Source organism: Coniosporium apollinis (assembly GCF_000281105.1).
Source record: "Coniosporium apollinis CBS 100218 chromosome Unknown supercont1.43, whole genome shotgun sequence".
In the NCBI taxonomy this organism is placed as follows: Eukaryota; Fungi; Ascomycota; class Dothideomycetes; genus Coniosporium; species Coniosporium apollinis.
In genome coordinates, this window is record NW_006913305.1 from 205,619 (window position 1) to 225,505 (window position 19,887).

General features: G+C 53.3%; 8 protein-coding genes across 8 annotated transcripts; 1 reads left to right on the forward strand and 7 right to left on the reverse strand.

Annotated features, from left to right (window-relative positions):
* Positions 1 to 1,413: 1,413 nt before the first annotated feature.
* On the reverse strand, positions 1,414 to 2,853 carry W97_07745 (uncharacterized protein; the record flags this gene model as incomplete). The annotated part of the gene is made up of 1 exon (XM_007785548.1): positions 1,414 to 2,853. One exon carries the CDS (start codon positions 2,851 to 2,853, stop codon positions 1,414 to 1,416), a length of 1,440 nt encoding a protein of 479 aa, XP_007783738.1.
* Positions 2,854 to 3,679: 826 nt separating this feature from the next.
* W97_07746 (uncharacterized protein) lies at positions 3,680 to 4,807 on the forward strand (the record flags this gene model as incomplete). The annotated part of the gene is made up of 1 exon (XM_007785549.1): positions 3,680 to 4,807. The coding sequence occupies one exon, from the start codon at positions 3,680 to 3,682 to the stop codon at positions 4,805 to 4,807; it is 1,128 nt and encodes a 375-aa protein (XP_007783739.1).
* Positions 4,808 to 5,873: 1,066 nt separating this feature from the next.
* Positions 5,874 to 6,266, reverse strand: W97_07747 (uncharacterized protein; the record flags this gene model as incomplete). Its single annotated transcript, XM_007785550.1, has 1 exon — positions 5,874 to 6,266. The coding sequence occupies one exon, from the start codon at positions 6,264 to 6,266 to the stop codon at positions 5,874 to 5,876; it is 393 nt and encodes a 130-aa protein (XP_007783740.1).
* A 3,725-nt stretch (positions 6,267 to 9,991) lies between these two features.
* W97_07748 (uncharacterized protein) lies at positions 9,992 to 10,333 on the reverse strand (the record flags this gene model as incomplete). The annotated part of the gene is made up of 1 exon (XM_007785551.1): positions 9,992 to 10,333. The coding sequence occupies one exon, from the start codon at positions 10,331 to 10,333 to the stop codon at positions 9,992 to 9,994; it is 342 nt and encodes a 113-aa protein (XP_007783741.1).
* Positions 10,334 to 12,176: 1,843 nt separating this feature from the next.
* Positions 12,177 to 13,730, reverse strand: W97_07749 (uncharacterized protein; the record flags this gene model as incomplete). Its single annotated transcript, XM_007785552.1, has 2 exons — positions 12,177 to 13,066; positions 13,124 to 13,730. The coding sequence occupies 2 exons, from the start codon at positions 13,728 to 13,730 to the stop codon at positions 12,177 to 12,179; spliced, it is 1,497 nt and encodes a 498-aa protein (XP_007783742.1).
* A 1,350-nt stretch (positions 13,731 to 15,080) lies between these two features.
* Positions 15,081 to 15,914, reverse strand: W97_07750 (uncharacterized protein; the record flags this gene model as incomplete). Its single annotated transcript, XM_007785553.1, has 1 exon — positions 15,081 to 15,914. One exon carries the CDS (start codon positions 15,912 to 15,914, stop codon positions 15,081 to 15,083), a length of 834 nt encoding a protein of 277 aa, XP_007783743.1.
* A 1,477-nt stretch (positions 15,915 to 17,391) lies between these two features.
* W97_07751 (uncharacterized protein) lies at positions 17,392 to 17,883 on the reverse strand (the record flags this gene model as incomplete). The annotated part of the gene is made up of 1 exon (XM_007785554.1): positions 17,392 to 17,883. One exon carries the CDS (start codon positions 17,881 to 17,883, stop codon positions 17,392 to 17,394), a length of 492 nt encoding a protein of 163 aa, XP_007783744.1.
* Positions 17,884 to 18,622: 739 nt separating this feature from the next.
* Positions 18,623 to 19,417, reverse strand: W97_07752 (uncharacterized protein; the record flags this gene model as incomplete). Its single annotated transcript, XM_007785555.1, has 1 exon — positions 18,623 to 19,417. The coding sequence occupies one exon, from the start codon at positions 19,415 to 19,417 to the stop codon at positions 18,623 to 18,625; it is 795 nt and encodes a 264-aa protein (XP_007783745.1).
* Positions 19,418 to 19,887: the final 470 nt, after the last annotated feature.

Genomic DNA, 19,887 nt, shown 5'->3' on the forward strand with positions numbered 1-19,887 from the left:
TTCCCTGTCTGGAGCTATTGAATGGTCCTTGAATGCCTGCTTCCGGCTTGTGTGGAGGCGAGGAAGGAGCGCACCATGATGCGACGCGTGATCGCCCGTGAATGCCGAGCATTTGGAACAACGCAACGCCCTGGCGCTTTTCAAGCCTCACCACTTCCGCTGCTGTTAGCCTTAACATTACCCAGCACCTTCCTCTGAACAAGCGACCGCCAGCTGACAAAGTATCCTTTTGCTTTTCTTCGTGAACGGACAGCCTCAGTGACAACCTTAGCCAGCACGAATTGAAGCTCTTGTCTGACCGCCGTTTGCCTACACCCGCCACCTCGATACCTCCGCGGATTGCTGCATGCCTTTCCATGTTTCCGTCACGCGCTGAGACATTCGCGCTGGCGGCGGCGGCGGCGGTCACGTCGGATCGCTCATATCGGAGTGTCCGACTCCCTTACCGCCGCCGAGGAGAAAAGAGGAGCCGCCTGCTTGTCTGTGTTTTCCCATATCGAACGGAATACAATCACTGATGCCTTTGCTCTGAGTAATGGCGCACCAATGCACCCGAATCTGCAGCCTATCCAGGACTACGTGCCCAGCACTTTGTAGTAGCCACCGGGAGACGTTCGAAAGCGAGCTTCACCAGGGCCCATGGGAAGCACGTACCTGCTCAGCCTCCCTCTTACTGTTGACTCTCCTAACAGTGCACAGATCCTGAACTGCGAAGAGAAGTTGATACTCTGGGACCATATCTTCCTATCTCGACTTCTCGACCGGGCTTCCGACTGCAAGGACTGCGCAGCGGAAGCCGACTCTGAGGAAGTCCTGCGCGAGCCTTGCGCGCGCTGCTTCTTGTTGAGTCTTCAACCACGTGAAGACAGCCCCATGGACTGTTCTTGCGACGACCCAAGCTGCTGTCCACCCTCACTTGTCGTTCCAGGCTTGTCTCCTGCTGATCCAACACCCTCGTTCGCTCCTGTCTCTCTGGTCACTGCAAGCCTTCTATTGTGGCTTGAATCGGACTTTCCGGCTCCGCCAACATCTCCGGCTCCTCCCCCGACAAGCGATTCACCTCAGGGCAGTGCCTTATCTGGGCAGGCACAACAGGCGCAGAATTTGTGTCGAAAGCGCAAGTGGCAAAGCGCAAGTGGCAGCGAGACGCCAAAGCGGAGAAGATTGTGGAAGTAGCTGCCGAGGGCATGCGATGGAAGTAGGACACGAGAGGCGCTGGAGTGGAGACGTACATCGTGCAATGGCGTCCCAGAGCTAGGGGAAGAGGGTAACAACTCATGCCTTTCGTTGATATACTATCCAATGTGTATCACCCTTGTATCGCACATTCTGTGTGTAACCAGACCTAGGCAGTACTTAATGCTACAGTTGACCTTGCCTCCTCTAAGATACATCACTCATATACCACCACTGCTAAGCCTCCTCGCCGCCGTCATCTAGCCAGATCGTACTTCGCATCTGTTGGGCAAGGTCGACCCTTGTTTGGGCATATTGTGAGCAAGCTTCCCCGCTAGTGGTCCGAATCGACCGGGCCCGGATGGGCTTCAGGACCCATTCGAAGGTCCTCACCAACTCATTCCAGTAATCCTCGCTGTCCGCTAGGGGGGCTGGATACGACAAGGACAACTGGTACCGGTCCTGTGTAGTAGTGACGGTCTCTGGTAGCAAATCAACAACCGAGCAACTGATCGGGCCGGTAAGGAAGGGGAGCAACTTACTGGTTTCCATCTTGATTCCCGGCTGCTGATTTAGTACCACAGCAAGCTCCTTTCGTTGGCTGTCCTCGTCGTAGCGTAACCTCATCTCCGCTAAAGCGCTACCCCTCGGGTTCGGCTTAGCGAGCACCGTTTCGTCAGACCGTAACGGCGGTCTTCTTCGCTCATCCTTGTGGTCCGATAATATCTGCTCACAGTGTTGTATCATTCTCCAACAAGACCTGTCCAGTGTTTGCATCTCCGTGCTGTGTGTTTTGGCCTGTTTCTTTAACTCCTCCTCTAACTCGTCGACCAGCCTGCCCTTCTGTTGGACAAGCTGATAGGCCTTCACGAACTCCCTTTCTATAGTTTCTCGACTAGTTACTTGATCCATGGCTGCCGCTTGAAGGCCGTCAATCTTTGCGATCATGTACTCTATTAGCGCCTCTTGACTTTGCTGTTGCCGGAAGCTCTCGCCGCGCACTCGTGCGTACGTTTTTCGGGCTGCCTCAAAATCTGCCTGAAGCTGTTTCTTCTCTGCTTTTAGTGTGTCATTCTCCTTTGCGTGCCCCGCGTTGATGCGCAGCGAAGAGAGTGCATCACGTGTCGTTTCTTCGGCGACCCGACGGAGCTCCCGTTCGTGTGTTACCAGCGCGGAGCGCTCAACCTCCGCATTGAATTCTGACGTTCGTCGCTCATCCTCCGCTTCGTGCTTGGACTGCAGTTGCTGAATCTTCGCTTCGTGCTTGGACTGTAGTTCCTGAATCTCCGCGTCGTACTTACACTCCATTTGTTCGTACCACGCTTCCTGCTGGGACCACAATTGCTCTTGCTCTTCTTCGAGCTCGCGGATGGTCGAGTTCTTTTGATTAAGTCCGGCCTGGAGTGATTTGATATTCGCACAGAACTTCGCCTCCTTACGCTTACTGGTACGCTCGCTATCTTCAAGCCAATCGCTTAGGTCTGATACCTGTGCCTTGAGGGTTGCAATTCGATCTTGAAGTTTAGTCTCGTTATCGCGAGGATCCTTCTGGCGGCGGTCCATAAGAGTCTGAGAAGAGGCGTCCACCGCCTTCCGGTCCAGCAGCTCTTCCTGAACAGCCGTAGCAGAACGAGCGCCCGCTTCAAGCTCTGTGGTGGCTGTTGTTGTGGCCTTCATGGAAACCGACGACCCTGCTTCAACCTCCTCTTGAAGTCCTTCTGGTACGGTATCATTTTGTACCGTGATCTGCACCGCATCTCCTTGCGGAAGCAAGCCCACAGGTGATGCCGGATGAAGTGGCGCAGTGGCTTCATCCGCGTTAGACCTGCGACGGAAGCCTTTTAAGCTAGATCGCCTTTTCTCTAAAGTCTGCGTGAAATGTGTTAGCTTTGCCCGTGACGATAGTATACTTTAAGTCAATTCTTACCTGCGGGGTATCGTCTCTTTTGAGTGAAGTCTTGGCTCTCCCGGTTTTCGATGGCTGTGTTGGCTTGTGGGATTTTGCGGCGGAGGGTGTTGAAAGTGTGTCGCCTGGCGGCTTATTCGCCCTCATGTTAGCGGTCCGTTTTTGCTCGGCTTCAAGGAGTGTGGAGAGGTCAAAGCACTTGTTAGCACTTCTTAGCCATCCAGTTTATCAATTATCTATTCACTAGTGGTAATGGCTGAACTAACTGGTCTTCGCTCGATGATGTCTTAGTTCTATGTTCAGGATCTGCAGCTGGTCTGTAAGACTGTATCTCCATGAATCACGTCCAGCGGACAAACGGGATGGGCACTAACACCAGCCAGCAAACAGATCACGGCTCGACGCACGAGCAGCGGATGCTTGCGTTAACCCCTAGCAGGGTCTCAATCATCTGTTTCTTCGCGTTCGCCCGCCTGTTCCCCCTCTCATTCTTACAGGAAAGCCAAGTTCCTACTCATACCAGCTCCTTCACATCTTCTGCATCCATTACTACAAGCTGTGTTCTTCTCTTGGGAGTACTTTACCGGTGACCTGGCTATGGATCCCGCAGCAGTTAACCACCTTTTCCAGAGAGCAAGGCGGGATCAACAGCTGGTCAAACGCGTTGTTCTCTTCATGTTCATCTTCTTGCTGTTCGTCATGCGGTACTTGTCCGGATCCCAAAGCTCCACCACAGTATTCGCCTTTCCTTACCGCGAGACGATTAACCGGACCCAGGATGCAGAGCGATTCAGCGACTTCAAGCCTAAGGGCCGCAAGGTTACCGCCAAGATGACCGAAGTTATTCTAGCATTCGATACCTGCGACGAGAAAGTCATGTTGCCGAGCCAAGCAGAGTTTCTCGCCCTCGCCGAGAGCGCACAGGATTCCGCGGCCACACTTGTGAGATCCACCCACCGCTTCGAGTTAACCCATTATGAGGTCATTACGAAGCTGGAACTGCTTACCCAAGGCCTGCCTAACCAGCCAAGCACGAGAAGAGTGCCTACCGGCGACACATTTCCTCAGGAACCAGCGGAGAAGGAAGCAGACCCGGTGGAGAAGCTGTTCTATTGGGCGAAGCAGGCATATCCGGTTGAGCAGCTACGACGCGTTGAGAAGCAGGGTATCCGGATATCGAAACAGCTCTTCCGAGGCCTGTGGCGCCATCTAAGAACCTTGGCCGCCAGCGACACGATTGACCAAGAACCAGTGGAGCAAGAAGCAGACAGGGCGGATCGGGTGCTGCAGTGGGCGCAAGAGGCGGCGGGTACGAGGGTGGCCGACATCGAAGAGGACGTGGTCAAGGGGTTGCAGAACCTAAGGGCCCTGCTGGACCAGATGCACATGGTCGCAGTCGCGGACGAGCCTATTATGAGGCGCGATCTGAAGAAAGCCGAGTCGAGGCACGGTAATCCTTTGTGGACCGTTTTTACCGACACCGACACTCCATTAAGGCAGGCGGTTCAGAGACTTCGAACACTGGAGATGGTTCACGAAACCACGAGGTCAGCTGCGGTGGAGGCGAGCGACATGGTCAGGTTGGTGGAGGATTACTGGGAGGATGCCGCGAGGGTCAAAGTCCAGACAAAGAAGCTAAGAGAGGGCGTGAGGAGTGGTGACTTTCGGGCGGCCGACGCCATAGTCAAGGTCTGGGAGGGGTTTGTCAGCTTGAGAATCGGTTAGGCGTGGAAGGCTCCCATGATCCGAGCTAGGTCTTGCTGGAGCTGGGCGTATGCCGCATGCACGCTTCCCATGCAGCTGGACATGTCTCATGTAGTTGGACACGTCTCATGCAGCTGGAACTACCTCATGCAGCTGGACACACTTTCTCCTCACGTAGCTCCTTGGAACACAAAGGAAGGCGGATTTTCCTTTCATTCAGTTTTGTTTCGTGTTGTCGGTGTTTGATGGTCAAGAGGGCTACAAGTAGTATCACCTCGCTGCTGTCACTACCATCTTCTCTTTTGGCGCATTTCCAACAAGCTTGTTGTTAGCATAGACTTAAGTTCACTTCCATATCTTCAACGCATCCCCAAGGAGCTTATCGCCGCCATGAGCCCCCGTTACGAACAAGCCATCAAGGAGATGCAACAAGAGCACGATGAGGAGATGAGGAAACTCCGCAGGTCCCACAAGCAAGCTGTTCAAGAGGCTGTTGAACGAGCGGTCGCCCAGGAGAAAGCACTGCAGCGGACAATCCAAGGCGAACTAGACGCGGTCCACCGGATCCTTACCCGCACGGCAGCGGAGCGGGATTCGTCCATGGAAAGATGTCATCAGTTGTCCCAGCAAATCACGGAACTGTACCGAGGCAGGGTCTTCTCCTGGCTGCACTGAGATTACCGCATGCATCAGAATCGCATGTTCAGGCACGAGATGTAGGGACTTGGAGCTTCGGGGTGGGGTGGGGTGGGGTGGGGTGGGCTTGGGGTTCGGCGGGGCGTTGGTGGACCGAGACGCATATCTACTCGTACAAGCTCACCATCCTGATTGTGGAGGGATCTTGGAGATGAGAGCAGGCATGTATGCTCGCTGCTTGCCGATATTCGAAGTCTTACAAGACAAGACAAGCCACAGCTCTCGCCCATAGATGTTCCCACAAAGTCGCATCGTCAGACCAACATGCTTGTGCGTGCAACACACTTAAGTGATTATGCAACAATCTCCAGGACACGGAACCAACTTACCTCACCCACTTTCCCCCGTCGCCATGACCGCCCCCGATATCTGCGGATGCTGATGCCCCTCCTTAACCATCTCCATGATGCACGAACAGAAGCTGCGGCGCCATGTCCTTGACGCCCGCCATGTCCCTGCTCTCCCCATCACCCAGCTCCACTGCGGCGAGATCCCACAGCGTTGGCGTACTATCCCCTACGCCGACCAGCACGATGCTGTCTTCCGTGGGATGCCACTCCAAGCTGGTAATCTGCTCCCTCCCTGTGGAAGGAGAACGAAGCCACGGGCTCCGGTCGGGCAGTTGTGTTGTGTTCGGCAGTTGTGTTGTGCTGGGCAGTTGTGTTGGGTTGGCGCCTTTCTGGGCCCACTCGCCATCCTCATGCCAACGTCGTGGCCAGGAATGGCCCGACGTGCCCGACTCCAAAACCACAATAATGCCAGCATCGCCACGCTTCACCGGCATTCTGAAATCTTCTGCACTTGATACCCAGCTTATTGTATTACTCTCTCAACGGCCACAGCCATAACCGTTGGCGAAGAAAGCAGCAAGCCGTGCGAAGCTTGCGAAGCTTGCCTCTCCATCCGCTGCGGCCGTCAACGCGAAGCCGCCGCACTCCGCCCGCCGAAGAGATTGCACAAGCTTCTGAAAGCAAAGCACTAAAGTCGTGCAAAGGCTGCTGCCCGGATGGATGGATGGATCGGCAATTACCAGTTCGAATATCGCCGCCGAGGCCGTCGAGTCGCTCGAGCTCATCCAGCGAAAGCAAAGCGCCATGCTTGTGTAAACACTACTTCACGGATCGACCGTCGCCGAAGAGACTTTGCAGCTTTTACAACACTGTCGCCTCAGCTCACCAGTTCAGCTCACCAGGCGGAACAACAGGCTAATCTCCTTCTACGCTCCAGATCAGCGGCCTATCGTATCTCGCTTCAGCACCACGGCTAGCCTCGTTCTGCGCACCCAAATCAACCGAGGAAGCAATGACGAGACAACGGTTGGCGAGAATGGATGGGAAGAATAGGAGGCAGACACGCATGCAGAGGGTTTGATGGATCAAGGTGCCGGAGAACGTAGGTAGACAGCGCCTCTACTGTGGCGCTGTTGGTCACTCAAGAGCATACTAGAGGTTGTAGCTGCAGTCGATCATAAACATACTCGATATTGCTCCCGTTGAAAATCGTGCTAAGCATTCCCGGCCTGGCACGTCCCTAGTGTCGAACGATCGGAACATTAAGGGGAACTTTATATATAATAGCAATATGGCCTCATGAATGTGCTTCGGCATGCTAAATAGATGGAAGGATTTCACCGGGGTCTAGTAAAGCGCGGTGCTTGGAATACCCGCGCCACTTCAGATAGCTCTTCTAGAATCTTGTGCCAGCATTACTGTCCGATGCCTAAGGATTCCCGCTCGAGAGACCGACAAGCCACGGAGACGTATCGGCGTCAAGATCAACGTCGGGGTCCGACGCCTGCGGAATAGACAAACGCGAAATGTTCCAGTTAGGGATCCGTCGGATATCATCTCCGATCCGCCAATATCCATCTCTTTGTTCAAACGGAAGCGCTCCTGAAACTTTACCAACCCAAAACGGAGACAGTATCGTCCAAGCTTCATCTCTACAATACAAAAAGCTATCCTAATCCCGTACAGACGTTTCCTTAGCACACCTTCGCAATTGGTATTCCCGTCTTTAGTCCATCCACCCGTCTCCGATTACACCTATCTTCAATCAGTCAACCCTTCCAAAATTAGCTTCCTCGCCTCCGACCAACCATGCATACGACAAAGCTCATGGTGGCCCTGGTCTTCATGGCGCTTGTCCCGATCTCTATCGGCATCGGTAACATCATAGCAATCATCCATAAGGTGAGTCACGCGACGGCGGAATCCTATCCCACACCATTCTAAACTATTAGCTAGGCATTGGCGCCGTGGACGGTCGCCTTTACCCAAGATGCGAACCCGACTACTAGACTTCTCACTAGCTGCATCCTCCTTACTGCGGTCGTCTTGTTTATCTTCTGTATTGGCCTTACCACAACAGCCGTTCGGCAACAACGGTTGGCGGAGCGCTCACTTAAGGAGGCCCAGCACCTTGGTCAGGAGCAAGCCGAACAGATACGTCAGCTCCAGAGAAAGAGAGAGGAACACGTTCGCAACCTTCTTGTGATGCGTGAGATGCTCCATGAGTCAAACCGCGCCATAGCGAGTATGAAAAGCTTGCTTTAGGAACCCATCAACCGGACACGTGAGCCTCAGCGGACGACTGTTAAGGAGACGCCCCTTAAGGTTGAGGAGACGCCCCCTATTATGAGGAAGCGCGCCAGCCGATGCGCCTTTCCTATAATAAGTTAGTAGCAGTTCCACCAGCGGGCTGTTCCTGTCGCCTTTACTTAGAAGCCTAAGCCCGCTAGGCTATCGAAGAGATTGAACGATGTCAGGCGAATGCTTGCGCAAATGGTCGTAGTGGATAGTGATAGGGAGGAGGGTTTCGATTCCGCTCAAGAATGTTTCATTTTCACTTCTGTGCTTTCAATTGTCAGATGTGCTATCCCTTTCTTCTATGCGACAATTCAGTCATCAAAACCTGTAGCAATTGCTTGAACTTGTGGATTGATTGAGTAGTTTAACATCACTGTCTATTCGTGCACCCACGTTCAGGACCCTAGCAATCCCAGACGAACAAAAAGCGAACAAACGTCCTTCTACGCACCATTTCCGACGCTTCGGCACTTCCACTAGCTATCCCCCGACGTCCTTAGTCCGCAGAGTACGTGAAAAGCAAGCTGCCAAGAATGACAAAGTACAACAGTAAGGAAATTGGATCGAATAACAAAGCCGAGGCGGGATACGGGGGATTCCCCGCTTCCTTCGGCTCTACCACGTCTGCCAACCTTGTGCACTGTGTGGATGCCACCTCCTCTTGGTTCGCTGGGATGACCTTTTGAGGCGGCTGAGAGCTAAGACGGGAATTGCTCCTCGTTCCTGTAGAAAGCGCGGTGATACGTTAGCAAAGGCCTTGGAAATAGGGAGAAGTCGTTCTTCATAAACCACGCGAGACTTTCTTACCAGCGTGTTGACCAGCGACCTCCGCGAGTTGACCGCTGAATGCGCCTTCATCAAGCGCGCCCTGTTTCGGTAAATTAGGTGTTAGAGCGCGAGGACGTCGAGTGCCATGTTTCGGCGATAGACTTCGGGCAGGTGTCGGGACTTGCGGCACCGATAGGTGTGATGAGTGCGTCTGGCGCGGTGCTGGTGATGTTGCTTCGCTGTTTTCTCCTTGTAGGGCATGAGCATATTGGTAGAGGAGCGTGGATGGAACGGGATAGGCAGTACCTAGTGCTCCTTCCAGTGCCTCAAGTTTTGCTTTTGATCGAGTGTAATGTGTGTGCATAGTGTTCTGAAATGCTGGTGTTGATTGTCGTGCAGATGGGTATCACGGTGATAATTAAGATCGGAGTATCTTTGCAAAGGAGAGAGGGGCTATTTCAGGTGTTGAGATTAGTGAGACAAAGCAAGTCCGGAAAAATGAAATGATCGATTCTAGAAACATCCCATACATGTCTAGAATATGACAAACAGCAAGCAATGCTACGTGAACGCAGAGGACAGCGCTCGAACATGCTTTTCATAGCCAAGTCCTAACTTCAGACTCGCATCCTTCTACTCCATCTTTACCTTCTCTTCGTACTTCACCTTGCCACCCGGTAGACTGCCCTTCTAGTACTCTTCACCCGCCCCCGCCTTCTAGAACGTCACGTTCATCTGCGCAATACTAATCAACAGACCTACAAGATCACCTCCTTCGGCAGGCACGGCACACCGCGCCGTCTCCCCGGTCCCCACCGTCCGTCTCTGCGTGATCGCCTATTGCGGTAGCTTCTTATCACGAACGAGCACTGGCTCCGCCGCCCGACCTGCCTTGAGTGCGTTCCACTCGATGGGGGACGCGGTCCGCAGCGCAACCATGCTCGTCTCTCCGACCGGTGCTGGCGTTGCTGCCGTGCGGAGGCCGCTGCCATGGTCTCGGGCCGTGTACGATATAGTCAGGATAGCGTCCGCCGCGGCGCCGTACTCAAACTACTGCACGGGCGGAAGCTCCAGCGAATACATGCCGAGCACGCCGGCGTGCTTGAACGGGAGATATCGGGGGCCGTCGTGATGCATGTCCAGTGCCCTATTATCATTTGGCCCCGAAGATGCCCACGGTGATCACCAAGGGCGGTACCACATTGTACACGAGCCGGTCGTCACCGCCGGGCGGGTTCTTCGGGTGCGCATTGATGCGGGTAGGCTTGGCTTGATACCGGCTCGAGAGGGGGCGGAGAGCGGCGGAGACAGGCGTGAAAGGGCCTACTAGGCAAGGGATGGAGATGGCGACGCTCTTTATGCGACTGAAGTAGTGCCTTAGGTGGTCGAGGCCGAAGATGGCCTCGGGCATGGAGAAGGTACATTTCCCCAAGGTCCGAAGCGTAAGCAGACTTAGCAGAGCGATGGGGTCGAGCCTGGCGAGCAGGGTATCCATTAGTCGGTCTGTCCTCGTCGGAGGCTTTCAGACGGTCCGAAGGGGTAAGGGCGCGCCGCCGGACGGACGGACTAGGCTCCGGCGAGCTTGAGGACGGACCGACGAGGCTGGATGGACTTTGATAGAGCTAAAATGTCTTGGCATGGTGTCATTATTTTTGGCAGCGTTTTCTTAGGTAGATTACACAAGATCTTGCCCCTTGAAGCCTCCCTCGCTGCCAATTGTGTCCATCAAGCTCCCATTGTGTCCGCTAAGCTCCCATTATGCTCCCTTGCTACCGGTCATGATGTATGACGTCGCCAGCACCGCGCGCGCTACTCAGGGACCAGCTTCCGGCGTAGCCAGTGTTGCTGGCACATAGCGGCTTCAATCGTTGGCTGTGATAGCTGGTTGTGCTCGGGGGTGATAAGGTTACCGCATGGGGTGGCGGGGAAGTGACTGAGCTCGACTGCATGCAGCGCTCAGCGCGCTTAGCTATGCGGAACGCAAACTGGAAGGCCTGGAAGTACGTGATCGCGGTGCGGCCGACCGCCCAGTCGAACAGCTCCGTGTTGGTGAAATTGGAGGCCGATGCAGCACCTGCTTGAAGTGGAACTTGCTGAGCAACAATGGCGCGTAGAGCTTGAGGTGCGACAGCCTCAGCTCTCCGTAGTAGTATCTGCCCGACACCTCGCCGTCATGGATGCGATCAAGGTCAGAGATAAAGCGGCAGAATTCTGGCCACTCCACGTTGCTGGGGGCAAGGCGGAGGTGGTCCTGCTTGGCGATGATATAATTCGACTCGTGCTGGATCAGATGGCGGTACGTCCGCAGGTAACCCGGCGCCGCCCTTCGCACAGTATCCTGACGACCGCCGAGTAGAGATGACTTATCGAGCAGGAACACTTGGTAAATTGTGTTATGATAGGTTGTGTTGTGACAAGTTATGTTATAGCATGTTGTGTTATAATGAATTGTGCTATGGAAGTTGTGTTATGGAAGTTGTGTTGCAAGAGTTGTGTTGGGAGAGTTGTGCTGCCAGAGTTGTGTTATGAGAGTTGTGTTATGATAAGCTGTGTTGTGACAAGCTATGCTAGAATGCACACGATAGCAGGTACCTTGGAACAAGCTTAATGAATACGCGATCAGAGATCCAAACCAGGTGTAGGCGAGGATCTTCGGTGACTACGAGCCTCGTGTCCCTTGACTTTCTACCTGTGCAAAGGGCTAATGTTGGCACTTAACTAGATCGACGTGACCCATAGCCGGTCTGCTGTCGCCTCGAGGTCTTGTGCCTGGAACTCTTTGTCGAGGAAGCCCTTGATGCGAGCGGAGTCGCTACTCGAGTAAGCGTGATGCACGGCTGTCCTGGTACATAATGTCGCTGCGGGCGAGTCGCCTTTACTTATCGGTCGGCGCCGGAGCGTCACAGTGGCTGAGATCGAGGCGTTGCTTCCATTTCGCATGCGACAACAGTACTGCGAGCATTCCATGCACAGAACGTTGACACGTCTATAATAATATGTACAGAATCTAATTGTCCTAGCGAGAATCTCGCGAGACTAGTGGTATCCAACAAGCAATGTCTGAACGCACAAATCGTCGAAGCGATTCCACCCAACGTCTTTCTATTAGGCACAAGCGAGCTTCGAGGGCTTCAGAGCCGTCGACTGTTGGAGACGGTTCAGAGTTCCAGACGGTGCTGAAGTTTGAAGGCCTCGAACGGGGAGCTTAGCGGAAGAATGCGACTTGTCCCATTTATACGACGTTGGCTTGCTTTCTGGCCCGCGCTTAGCTCACCAAAGCATAAGCTTAGAATGAAGATACGAATAAGCGCTTCGCGCCTTGCGTTGACTCAATTCGATCAAGGAACTGTCAAGTACGTCGCAATTCCCTCCCTTACCCATCGCTTCAGGTCCGTGGCTCCCCATACCAGAACGTTGGCGAGCATCCTCACCAGTTGCGCGGCCGAGTTCCCATTCGTGACGCGGTACGCACCAAGCCACACCATGGACGAGCCTGTTGGCTCCGGATGATGCGCCCAAAGGACGTGGGCGGGCCCCTCGGTTGTGAGCGAAAATGTGCGCAGTCTGAAACTCGAAGTGTTTGAAAGAGGCGATCTCGACTGCGAACGGCTCTCCAATGTGTCGGCGGCGTTGTTAGTACCTGCGGGTGCTCGTTCTACTAAGGGTCTGCGCTCCTCTGTGGCGAGAGCGCGCAGAATACCTAAAGCACATTCGCCGGATACTGCGGATTGGTTCTCCGCGTCGGCGATGCTGGCGCTGCCGCCGGATTTGACCTCGACGACAAGGAAGGGGAAGCGCATGCCGCTTGGTGATGCCGTGCAAGGATCGCTGATGAGTGTCCCCATGACTTCGGCGTCGCTGCCTGCGGCGGCTTGAAGATCAACGAGGATGTCCTTGATGTCCTTACCTCGAAGGCCTGCGCTCACCCAGAATTCATGGTCTTTGTCCCAAGATGCGTCGCTGTCGCTGAGCCCGACGCATAAGTCTGGGCGTGGCGTTCTGGGTTGCAGACGTGCGGGCGCTGGCTCCAATTGAAGCTTTTGTGCTGGCGGCGGCATGTGCGGTTGATTAGCGAATGTCGTGGTCGTCGACTGGTCTGGAGACGGATAATCTGGATGCCCAGGGTGTAGAATGTTCGCCGGTGAGGAGGTCGAGGTCGGTCGTTTTCGAGGGAGGACTGAGGCAAAGTTGTGGAAATATGCAACTGGTTTGAGAGCAGCCTGCCAGTCTGTCGAGTCCAGTTAACAGTGTTCCACTAGCAGGTATCGAGCGCTTCTTCGCAAACCTCTATTCGGCAAGCAGCAAAGCTGATCGGGTATTTCGCGCATGAGGCCATGGATAGCAGTATTCAATAGTCCCACCCATTCGGCCTCATTGGCAGTCTGCCGCTCCAAGAGCTCCCGGGCTCCTTTGTACAATTCTCCCGCAACTGACTGTATTGCGTCATTGCTCAGGGCGGCAGCCGGCGCTGGCGGCAACAGCTGTTCCCTTGTGGCATCGGGAACGTCGACGTCGACGTGAATATCCACGCGCTTTAGCACCTGCGCCCGATAGTTCTGCGACGTCAGCTTTGATGGGCTTGACGAGCGAGATCGGCTGGTCGCAGAGGATCGCAGCGGTCGTGTGGACGTGCTTGCGGCATCCGATACAGTCGCCATCTGCGCCGCGTCGTCGAGGCCTATGGAGTTTTCGGATATGCTGTTGAGCCAGTCTTCTATCGAATTGACTAGAGACGCTGTCTCCCCAGTCTTGACATGCTGTTGGGGAAAGGATGGCTGTGATAAGGGCGGGGTCGCCTTGCGGCGCTTCACCTGTCTGCGGTCTCCATCGGATGGCCGTTGGCGTAGTTGAGAGACAATACTAGCCTCGTCGGTGGAGGGTTTTCTCTTCATCCTGCATCAATTGCCGGGATACGTCTGAATGATTCCCTAAGACGGTGTCGCATGGCTTCGAGTGCGAGTTGGGGCAGGGCAGGTCGACGAAGGACTTGGGACTTGTTTGTTTGGGCTTTGGCATTGTTGCGATCGCGAGGCTTGACGATGGGGTCACGGGGTTTGGACGGATTGAATGACTCACCTAATCTTAGTCCTCCGTACTCGTCACTTCCGAACCGAGTCATGGATTTGGCCGGCTTGATTGCTGGGTTGTTTGGATCCCACGTGCTGCCCTAATGCCCCAAGGCTCACACAGAAAAGCCGTGGCCAAGCAAAGACTATATTGAGTCTACCAACACTCGACGATGCAAGGCGGGCTGTCTTTGGCCATTTGGCGTGGCCGTCACTTTTCCGCGTGAGCCTTGCCCCAGGCTGCCTGACCTCTCTCATTGTTCCGCGCCGGTTGCAACACGCAAGCACTGCAAGCACCGCGCGCTCCATGTATTCAGAGCCTCGTGCAAGCACAACGCAATTAGCCCTGCTACTACCAATAGAGCCCTTGCACCCATAGGACCACCGGCACTAGCACGATCGGCTACTGACACCGCATTTCTTCTCCTACCCCCGTCGCGCAGAGCCTCTGACTTATCCCGCACTTTGTACAGCTGTGACCCCTTACATCGTACACCGTTAGAACTCGTTGCAAGCTGCCTATATCAGCTCCGTAACTCTCTAACAGCTCTTCAGCGAGTATAGGTGCGCCATTTCCCCTTCCTGCGTGATCTAGTATCCGTCCGCCAGCTCGTCCAGCACCTCCCGTACCTACTGCCATTCGTCCTCCGCCTCCAGCTGTGACTTCTGCCACTCCCTCACCCCTTCCCCACATCTATCGCAGAGCGCCCCGTCCATAAGCGAGCATTCCGTCTCTTCCCCATCCAGATACCCGCTCATTACCGCTCGCCGGCAGCCCTCCCCTTTAATAAACGCCGCCATCGCCGACTCGTCCATTATTGGTGCACCGTTATCCTTCCGCTCCACAACATATATGCATAGAAAGTAACATGTTATCGGCATCTTTGGTGATACATGCTCTATAGTGCGAAGGATTTGACCAGGGTGATGTCGAAGCGGCGTCTGTTTAATGAACCTCAGCTTTCAGGCTGGGGTTTGGAATAGTGGATCAGAGAGCGAGGGCATCAAAACACTTTCTCTACGGTTTCGAAGGAGTTTGCAGCAGATGCACGATTTGAGCTTGTGGAAGTCATAACATGTATTCCTCACAACAAGGTCATTCATCTATCGACATTATTCGAACCTTCTCACATTTCTCCTTCTGCTCTCAACTGAACCTTGGGCAAGCTGGGCTCTTTACTTATTGACATCGTCCAAGAGCGTCTTGGCTTTGTCTATCTGATCTCCATTGTCCTTCAGACCAGCCGCGACCATAGACTCCCTCGACTTGATACTGTCACTAATGGCCTTAAGTTTGTTTACCCATCCGATTTCTTGGGTCAAGAGATCTTTCGCACTTTCTTTGTCGTTGACTGTCTTCAGGGTCTCCGATGCCTTCGCCACAGTATCGTCCAAGAAATGCTGGGCAGTCGAGATCTTGTTTTGAAGGAGCTGGAATCTCTGGACATCGTCGCCCTCTACGTTGAGCGTCCCGAATTGTGCTCGGTCGTCAAAGTGATCCGCCAGCCAAGTTCGCCATTCTTTAATGATAGGATTGGTGATCGCCCTCTCCTTGTTGATTGCTCGAACAATGTCAAGTCGGTATTGGCCCTCGGGCGTCTCGTTCTTCTGCTGCTTCGCAGCGAAGATCTTTTCCACTGCGATCATACCAAGCGTGAAGAAAGCGCCTTTGGCCACTTCTGCGCCCATCAATTTTGCGAATGCACTCTTGTTATCCCACATGTACTTGCCAAGTTGCGTAAGCTTCTTTCTCAGCGAGGCAAATGTGCCGCCGGCTTTGGCCTCCGCCATCACCATCTCACTGCCTTCTTCCAGGGATGCAGCTACGTCGGCTTCCGCGCTTTTGGCAAGTGATTCGGGGGTTTCTTTGATGGCCAGTTGCTTAACTTCCTCCAATAGTCTGGCTTCATTCATGGCAGCTTCACCAACTTCCCCGCCCAAGGCGACACCTTCGGCGGAGCCCTCTTTGCCCGCCGCCTCCACAAGCTCTTTGATGGCTCCAGTGCTCATCCTTGTTGTTATCAAAATCAAATACGAAGGCGAATCTTGATCGTAGATCTGAGTGTAGTACAGCAATAAAGCTCAAGGGTTGCTGTTTAGAGGCAGGCTACTTGACTTGACTACTGTCGAAACAGCCGGTAAGTGAGGTTTATGTACTTGGAAACATTGCTAAACCCCAGCTTAAAGCATCATAAGTAATCATCACCCGAATTGATCCGGATCGCATCCAGCTGCTGCAAGAACGAACTCAAATGGAAATGCCCGCATCAGACTAAGACGCACAGCTGTCCAGGTTTCGATCTGCTAATCATTCGCAGTTCGGCTCGCGAAGCTACAGGTAGTTGTTTAGAAAATACCTGGATACGGACCTGCAGGCGAATCTCTTCTGAACCAAGTGCAATGTGCAAGGTCTGATCAGGCGGTGTGGTTGGCTAAACTGCATGGTATGGTTGAGCTGAAGCAAATGGTAGATCCATTCTGTCGGCAAGGCCATAGATTGTGACCGTGCTAGAAGGGTCGCTTGTGCTCCCTGTTTGGTCGGCTTGCGTGTCGTAGCTAAGCTGAGGAAGACGGCCAAGCTCGATTGTCGGCCTAGCTACATGAGATGGCTGAGCTGAAGAATGCACTCGACCTGTATCATTGCTTGAATTGCGTGATGTGGTTGATTCGTGTTGACAACAAGTCTGTATTCCACGACTAGGCCGTATGGTCCAGCCGTATTAGGTGGTGTAATTGGCTAGGCTACGTGGCATGGTCAGAATGGGGGAGACGGCTGAACTGCACAATCTGCTGGGCTGCATAACATGGCTGAGCTGAAAAGTTCAGCTGCACTGTGCGCTCGGTCCGTCCGCATGGCATGGCTAAGCTGAGAAACCAAGTCAAGCTATACAGTCGGCTAATCTGCATAAGATGGCGGAGTCGAAGAACGCAGCTAATATATTATTGGCTAGTCCAAAGGATGGAGTGGGTCAAACGGCCTGCCTTACCCTATATAGTGTAACTCCGGTTTAAGCAAGCCTCGACTTAAGTAATCTCGCCGCGTTAAGCAAACTTTCGGCCCCACGGAGGTCCATGCTTAAACCGAAGTTACAATGTATGTACTCTACTAAGCTGCATGCCGTGGCGTAGCTGGAAAACAAGGCCAAGCTGCGAAGTACGGTCGAGCTGCATGAAGGATCAATTAACTTATGCGGCCCGGCACCTTTTTAGTGAGACCGTACCTAAGTATTCCTGCCGATCGGCCTTCTACCTGCAGTGCCCACGTGGATCGGTTAGCTGATCATTAACCGACTTCCTTCCATCTGAAATCGCGTCTTTAGATGGGCAATGTCCATGCAACAAGGGTGGCAGACGGCGATGACGGCTGTACTCGGAAACTAATAGATTCTCTCATTGCGCTATCATCTAAGTACACTAAGCTCAATCTTTACTGATCTGTCAAAACATGTTCGCAACTGGGGATGCTGATCTACATTCTGTAATGCGTCTAGATTCGGTCGTAGACCTGTTGCAGCGATAGCACATAGTCGACCTCGCCTGCTACTGTGTGTTTCGAGTACTTCTGCATCTCGCCATAGATTTCCTCCCTAACTTCACGAAATTCGCCCTGACGCAACTTAGTGCGCATCTTTGCCCACCAATCTTGGGAGGTGGGGCGCCATAGTGGCCCCTCCTTGAGGGTTTTCTCGACCTTTTTGCAAGACTTCTCGAACTTTGCAATTGTTTGTGCTTCATCGTTGGTCATGCCGTACGTTCTGCCTTCAGCATCCAGGTGGACGGTACCCGCAACTTCGTCGGCCTCTGGCCCGATATTGCCTTCGTTGAGATCAATTTCAAGTTCGTCGGCAGCGTTTCTAACGTTGCCCTCCTCAGCCATGAGCTTTAGACGTTCGGCGGCAGCTCTGTCTAGCCGTCTCCCGTTGAAAGCCCTTGCATTTGCTTCTTCCAATCGAGCTGCTATTTCGGAGATGGTAGGCATGGTTGTGGAAGGTCGTTTCCGAACGCTGAGCAAATGTGATTGAAGTATTTGCAGATAGAAGTCTTTTTTGGAATGATTTGTGATGACAGCTTCGAAAGAAGCACAGAGTGGGTTAAATACCCCCCGGCGGCGAAGCTGTTGAATCTTGCAAAGCATTCCATCCTCTTGCTCGGTAAGCTCGTCTTTGCAAATTGATGAACAGATTCACGTGGTAGGTTTTGTTGCAGACTCCATGCAGCCGCTCCACCCGCACGCGAAACCGGAAAGGGGAGACCGAAATGCAAGTGGTGCATTTAGACCACAAGAGCTGAACTGCAGCGGTCAGCACATCCACTGTCAATAGCGTTCTCTGGGCATGATGTGCGAGATGCATCAGCTGAAGTTTCAATGCGCAGTCGTACGTGCATGACCGTATACGCAAGTCTCATGCATTTGACACTCAACTTCGCAGCTTCGCTAGCCCTTCCCTTGGATTGCCATCTAATGCTGACAGCCCAAGAAGGTAATACGAAATTGGGAGCTTGTTGATTATCCGGAAGTCATCGCATGCAACACCGTGGCATCATCCCTATCAACACGGTCTTCAAACGAGCCATCGCCATGGCTACTGTGCCGAGCTAAGTGCAGTATGAAGAGCACTAGGGAGTAAAGCTTTAGGGTTTTGATGAGCACCGTACCGTGTTTGTCTCTACTACGGATTTTACTACCGGATCGATGGGTCTCATGGGAGTGTGGTCCCTCAATTCAAGACATCACGAGCTTTTTGAAGCTCATCATGATGATCTTTCAGTCCAGCATGCATCATCAATGCCTCCTTCTCTTTGATACCCTTGCTAACCGCCAAGATCATGTCCGCATACGTTCTCATTGCGCCCTTTAGCCCACCAATATTGGCACTGTCGGTGTTCTTGTTGACCTGAGCGAGGAGGGGAGCCAAAGTCTTCTGCATGTAGGAGCTCACATCACCCAACTTGTTACGGAAGATTTCGAATCGCAGAATGAGGTTATCCTCAGCCCTGACCTGGCCGAATTCCTCGCGTTTCGAGAAGTTCTTGATGCACCATCTTCGCCACTCGGTTGAGACTTCTTTAAGTATCTTCAAGGAGGCTCCCACTGCGCCAATAGCTTGTACGAGGTCAGAAGTATCTGGCCCGGGAGATGGGTTCTTCGCTATTAGAGCCACCACGGCCTCGAGTCCAACCTGGAACAATGCTCCTTTCATAATCTCGCGACCAGTCCAGCGCGCGAAGGTCTTTGCGTCTTGCCAGAGCGCGTGGAGTTGTCCTTTGCTCAAATTCGCTAGGTCGGCGGAGCCCACTAGATCTGTTGTAGTAGCTGCGCTCCCGGCCTCTTCGAAAATGGGTTCCAAGATGATTTCTCCTTCTGCGGTCGTACCAGTCAAAAGTCCAGCGCCTCCAGCAATGAGTTCTTCGCCCGCATCATCTACTAAAGCGGTTGATGCCGCAGCTTCAAGGTCTGCTTCACTGATGAGTGCGACCAACTCGACGAAAACTTCTGCCACTGCCGTTGCCATGTTTTTGATCGTGATAGAATCAAAGTATCTTCTAAGCTTTCGAGTGTGACAAATGATTTGTGGTCAAAAGTTGAACGGGGCGAAAGACTCGGCTCCCTTTTTGGACAATCGAAATTTCATCGGAACGCTATGTCTGCACGTGGAGACCCAGAATATCGCCTTGCATATTGCTAGCACAGCTGAACTGCACGTCTGGCTGAGCTGCATGTCATGGCTTAGCTGAGGGACGCAGCTGGGCTTGGTAGCACACCTTGAATGCATGCCTTGGCTTAGCTGATGATTTTCGCTCAAGCATAGTAATACCGGATTACTGCATGGTGCGGCTGAGCTGCTTGTAACACACTGCATCCTGTAGTATGTTGGTTGCATGCATAGGGCTTTTAGCGTGCCAAGTGGGGACTAAGAACTAGGTTCTTCTTTCGGGTATTCCGAAGCTCTTCAAGCTGTGACTCGCAAACCTAGAAACTCAA